Source organism: Opisthorchis viverrini, assembly GCF_000715545.1.
Source record: "Opisthorchis viverrini unplaced genomic scaffold opera_v5_96, whole genome shotgun sequence".
Lineage (NCBI taxonomy): Eukaryota > Metazoa > Platyhelminthes > Trematoda > Opisthorchiida > Opisthorchiidae > Opisthorchis > Opisthorchis viverrini.
In genome coordinates, this window is record NW_008751749.1 from 763,503 (window position 1) to 769,200 (window position 5,698).

The 5,698-nt window shown below is 44.2% G+C and overlaps 1 protein-coding gene across 1 annotated transcript in view; it reads right to left on the bottom strand.

Moving 5' to 3' along the window:
* Positions 1-4,076: 4,076 nt before the first annotated feature.
* The window catches only part of T265_05132 (hypothetical protein), a gene marked incomplete at both ends in the record, with an annotated part of 12,832 nt that continues 11,210 nt past the window's right edge, over positions 4,077-5,698 (bottom strand). The window contains one exon of the mRNA XM_009170056.1: positions 4,077-4,253. Within this exon, the coding sequence (XP_009168320.1) occupies positions 4,077-4,253 (177 nt within the window). The remainder of the gene's footprint in view (positions 4,254-5,698) is intronic.

The window sequence follows — 5,698 nt, forward strand, 5'->3', positions numbered from 1 at the left end:
GACCGCTTTGCATACGCTCGCCAGTTCCACACCCTCGATTCTATCCACGCTGTGATGCTTAGTAATTTCCACCGTGATGTGAATCTTAAAACTTCCACACTCTCCAATGTCCATAGCATGTACCGCTATCGACGAGTCTTTGACCAGCATTTGTTATTCTTCTGTATTCTTTGGTGGTTTGTTTATCCTTCTTTTATGCTCGCCTATTCTGGTGTGCAACCCCCCTGGCAGTTTGTCCCATGTACACCTTAGTTCAATCTTTACAATTGATTTTATTTATACAGTCCCTAGACCTTTCAACTGGGATGGTATCTTTCAAATGCACCAAAACTGAGCGTAGAGTTTTTCCCTTCTAAAAAGCTACTCGAATAATGGCTACGTTCGACAGTCTTCGAATAACCTCCGATGTTCCTGCTTTATACGGAATGACTGTTGTGTCAATTCATTCATTACTGGGTCCAGATACTGGAGCCAATATCTGTGTTAGTTGACGCTTAATCAAACTCACTGGGTATCCTATTTCTTCCGCCTTAAATCTCGACGAACCTCGAAACCTAGTCATTTAGCCTGACGAAGCTTTTGTGTCCAAAGCGAAATGTTGCCCAGCAATAAATATGCCTCGAAAACGATCACTACTCAAACGGTTCCAATCATTTTTCATCCGATCGAATGATTTAATTAGTTCGACTGTGTGACTTGTGCATACTTGTTTCCCGTTCCCCAGTATATCTACATAGGCATATTGGATTTCCGTCGCGGATCACATGAATATGTCATGTGTTGGCTGGTGGGACGAATCAAAGAAAGCAAGCTTTATTCATTACCTTCGTACTAATTCTGATTTTCATGCTAGTTTCTTTGCTAATGAGGCAGCGGAGAACCGTTTTATCCTTGATTAAACTGCCCTAAATCACACGCTCTCTAACTCGTTGGTTGTGCTGAGCTTACTTATTTAATCCGCGTGTAGCTGGTTAATATCTGTTCCGAGATCGACACCTCCCAATGAGCAAAACCAATGGACTTCCGTGCACACGGACAGTGTCACATGCGGTTTGTGGCGAGCTGTATTCGCATCAATCTGACCGTCCCGTAGCCAGTATAAATCCCAGGGAATAAGACTGGGGTGAACAGTTCTGGGGCCACCAGTGCGCTCAAATGGCGGCACGCAATGGTTAAGTTTGGACATCTGAAAGTCTGAGAAAAAGTGCAATCGAAAATCGATCCCGTAGCCCCCAATAATTCATGAAGCGCACCCATCTGCACGCATGTGGTTGTCTAGTAACAACCACTGTAGAATTTGGCCTGTGCTGGGATGATCACAGGGAGTAACCTCTATGGATATTGTTGGCTAATATTTCAGATACTCAAGAGTATTGAGGCGGACCATTCACGTATGTATATGCGATGATACTGCTGATGGGGTGGCATGCGAGTAGTATGGTTTCTTCTTGTAAATTCTCTTGGCGTCTCTTGAAAAGGGAGATCCCTTGCGGAATTTGTCGAGTCGCTTTTAAGCATTTGCTTGGATTTGAGCAACAGTCAACGAATATCCAGGAAAGTCCAGAAGATGCGTTCAAGCGAAGATGGATGTTCAGTTTTTGTAAACCCGATGCATATGAAAGTTTTGCTTCCCTGTCCAATAGTCTGTAGCTGATCAGTTGTTATTTTTTAATAAATAACTCCGCAGCGAAGGTTTTCTTCCTTTCAGTAGTATAACTAGTATTACTGCACGATTATGAACGTGGGCGGATTGGTGAGAAGGGATCTGTGTATAGAGCATTATTCTGAGTTGACTAGAGTTCTATCTTTATTCATCCTCTGGCAGTGAGACAAACTTATCAAAAAATTCATGTTTACGCTTCAAACGAAATCCATGGTGATTGTGTCTGTGTAAAATATCATTACGTTCTTCGGTCCCTCTGCTGAGTAAACGTGTCACCGAAACTAGTGGTTAAATGCTTGCCAGCAAACCGCGGGTAATAGCCCGACGAAATCTTCACATCAGTGGCTACCAAACTTCCCCTCAGGGGTAACGATTCAACGTAATCTGAGAAAGTTCCAGATCGTACCTTTGGAAATCCACTGCAAAGGTTAAGAAATTTCTCTTCTCATTTGTAAACCGATCCGCCTGCTCACCTGATTCGATGGGTAGGATTTGTTAGGTTTGGTGCAACTATTGCACATGACATGTTGGAACGTGGTAAATCAAACTTTGTATCACGAAAACCACCGGGACATTCCGTCAGTCATCTCAACCCAACAGACCATCGATATCTGCAGCGCCTAAATGAACTCGCTTACGCGACTGTACGTCAGGCCACCGGGTAAGACATCCGGGAACGGCCGGACTTTGAATGATGTTTGTCCTGATGAAGTGTTAAAAATTGTATGAAAGTTCGTGGAATTTATCGTTTCGGAAGAGCTCGGGAAACAATTGGTGGATTTGTCTCTGGGCCACGCTTTGCTCTGGGCACAAAAGATTCGTCAGACCATGAGACTAGGTTCGGAGGACTGTATATATAATCCACTCGCCTGAGAACATCATAAACGAGAGATTCAGCTGGGTTCCAGGTGAGCCTGTAGCGACCCAGTCACCCACACACTTGACTGTTCAGCCCACAGTCGCTCACTGGGTCGTAAGACTTGCCTCTTTTTCATGCCCACAACCACGTCACATTAAGGTGACTCATCAGACTTCGATTGTCTGCACCGTACCAACCACTCATGAGCTGACGCGCCCACGTACGCGCAAACGGACCTACATATAGGGGAACCGAACGCAGTCAGCACACACAGTCTCGGGCGCGCGCAGAGAACAGGAAGTCAACCTCTCCACAAGTCCACGGACAATGATGGAGTACGTGTAGCAGCCAGCTGCGGAGAAAACACGTTCCCGCCGTCCGGACTTTCACCAAGGGACTCTCACATACGATAAGTTCCCTGTTGACTTGATCCACATTTTATATTGCTCTTTATTTTATACATACTATAAATCGCTCCTGTAAACAACTGTCAATCACAGTTAAAAACTTTTATTAGTGCATGCACCTGATTTGTATTATGGCTATCATCACCTGTGCAAACCAAATTAGTTTGCAAATGAGTGCATAATCGCTAATTTCGTGCAATTTGGTTTCAAGTAGAACACAAGGTTGACGGAAACCCGGGGACTGCACCTACCTGATGAGCCCCAAAAAGGGCGAAACCGGTCGTGGGCTGTCGATGGATTTTCAGCAACCTTATGAGTAGTACATTACATATATATAAAATCCACATATATAATCCACTCCAGGAAAGACCGAAATTTGACTGGATTTTGCGCTGATGAAGAGTTATAAAATTTCGATGAAAGTTCAACCAGTCACATGAGTGCAGTTGGGCATAGCAGAACAAAACGCTCACAGAGAATCGGGTCGGAGCAGTCGAGTAAGCTGGAATCATTGGTCGCCCTCCGTTTGGTACAAATTTTGCACGTGTTTTCGGATAGAATCTGTGAGTAAGGAGATTCCAGTTTTTTGTGCAACACGCAAATAAACGAAGTTGGAATGACACGAAAATTAATTTTGGTAAACTTATTATCTCCAGGACCACTTACGGTTGAGTGTAACCTCTATAGGGGATTGGTTTCCAAAATATATCGTATCGAAATTTGCTTAGTTGATAACGTTTCACGTTTTCCATTTGTATCAGCTATACACTCATTTGCACACGAATGTGTCATACATCGAGGCGTTTGAAGAGATTCGACTGAAACCACACGAATTCGTCCGGAAAAAAAGTGGAAAAAACACTCAAACAGATCGTTACCCGTTGCTTTTTGTTGTTCGACGTTATGTTCCGATGAGATCTTTCCGGCTCGTGCTTTTCAGGCATTCAAACGGGTTGATGATAGTCTGAAATGATTTTTTCTTTTGGCTGAGTGAATAGCCCCAGTGAAACAAAATTATTTCATATTTGTAGAAAACCACGAACAGTTATGTGGGCTTTGCATGTTGCATGACGAACTAAAAACGTGTTAAGTCTACTTTTCCGAGGAATATACTCGCTTGCAAATCAATTTGGTTTTCACGAGAGACTCAACTGAATCTCGGGAGATGCAAATGAGTGTATTTCTCGGAAACAGTCCAATTCGGGTTCAAGCAGAACATAAGGTTGACGGAAACTCGGGGACTGAGCCTACCTGATGAGCCCCAAGAAGGGCGAAACCGGTCGTGGGCTGTCGAAGAGTTTTCAGCAACCTTGTGAGTAGTTTCCTTTATGTGTTAGGCCGAAATTTATATCACATATGCAGGGACGCACAAACTATTTTACGCGAAGGCCAGAGGAAGGTGGCCTTCTTATCAGTTTAACGATTGTGCAACAAACTGCTTTAATGTGCAAGATTACCTGACGCGCACCCCATCATTCCAAGTCGTCGGTTGTGTTAGCCTGAACGGAGTTGTGAGTGGCGTATTCCTCGAACGAATGCATGAGGGCTACTGGGCAGGCATGTTTGCAGTGGATTATGCCACAGTGAAGTTCCTAAAATCGGTTATCAAGCATAAATAGCTTCCCGATGGCCGTGTACAACAGAAATGGTACCATAGATTCATCCCCCATAGACGTTAGTACACTACTCATACGTTTGCTGAAAATTCTTCGACAGCCCATGATCAGTTTCGCTCTTCTTGGGACAGTCCCCAAGTTTCCGTCAACCTTGTATTTTACTTGAACTCACATTGAACGAAATTAGCGAAATACACTCATTTGCAAACTAATTTAGCTTTGCGAGAGACTCCCCTGGAACCCAGCATATTCCGTCAGCAACATACAAATACTGAGTGAGCCGGAGTTACGGGAACATAAAAAATACTCATGGGTGCAGGCCGTAATGACGATGGTGAATCAAAGCGAGACAATTCAGAAATTCCACGAAGTCTTCTTTTGCCCATAGTCGACCTCACGCAGATCGGGAGTAAGATTAGCGAACTGTGAGGATATCTGAGTATGGGACACCGGACACAATACAAACGGGCACTGACAAAGACAACATGTCCCTTCAAGTACAATGTAGGGATGAACCCATGAGCAATGGTGCCAAACTGTAGCATTTCGGAAAATCTGTAAGAGACAGTTAGTGTGGAGGCCTCTGCGTGGAAACTGGAGGCAAAAAGGTGATATTTGGATAGAGTAGATGATGCAAAAGGCTCGTCGGGGGGCGTCAGACTTTTGAGGAACAAAGATCAAGGAGAATCACATGCGGAATGGGACGGCCTTGGAAAGAGCAGGGCAAAATGACTTGGGACACGTTTCCGAGAGCATTGGTAAGCAACCGGCGAATTCATTGCTGGGCAACTTTCCACTTCTGACACTAATATTCGTTAGGCCAAGTAAGTAACCAGATTGATCAGGTTTGAAGGCAGTCAGAGAACCAATCCGTGAGATTTCAGCCGACTTGATCAGTGCTGGTGTCGGTCAGAAGTTTCTGTTTTGTTGGTTAGTGAGAGTGACTAACATTCACGACAGACTGGTTAGGGGGAATGTCCTCATGTTGAAACCGGATGTTGCGGCCTTGTTATTCCGATCTCATCATTATCATCATCATCATCATCATCATCATCATCATCATCATCATCATCATCATTGTCAGCTGTAATAACCGCGTACTCTTCGTACAGTGGTTGTGGCTGCAGCAGTTTCGTTCACCGATGATTTTTTT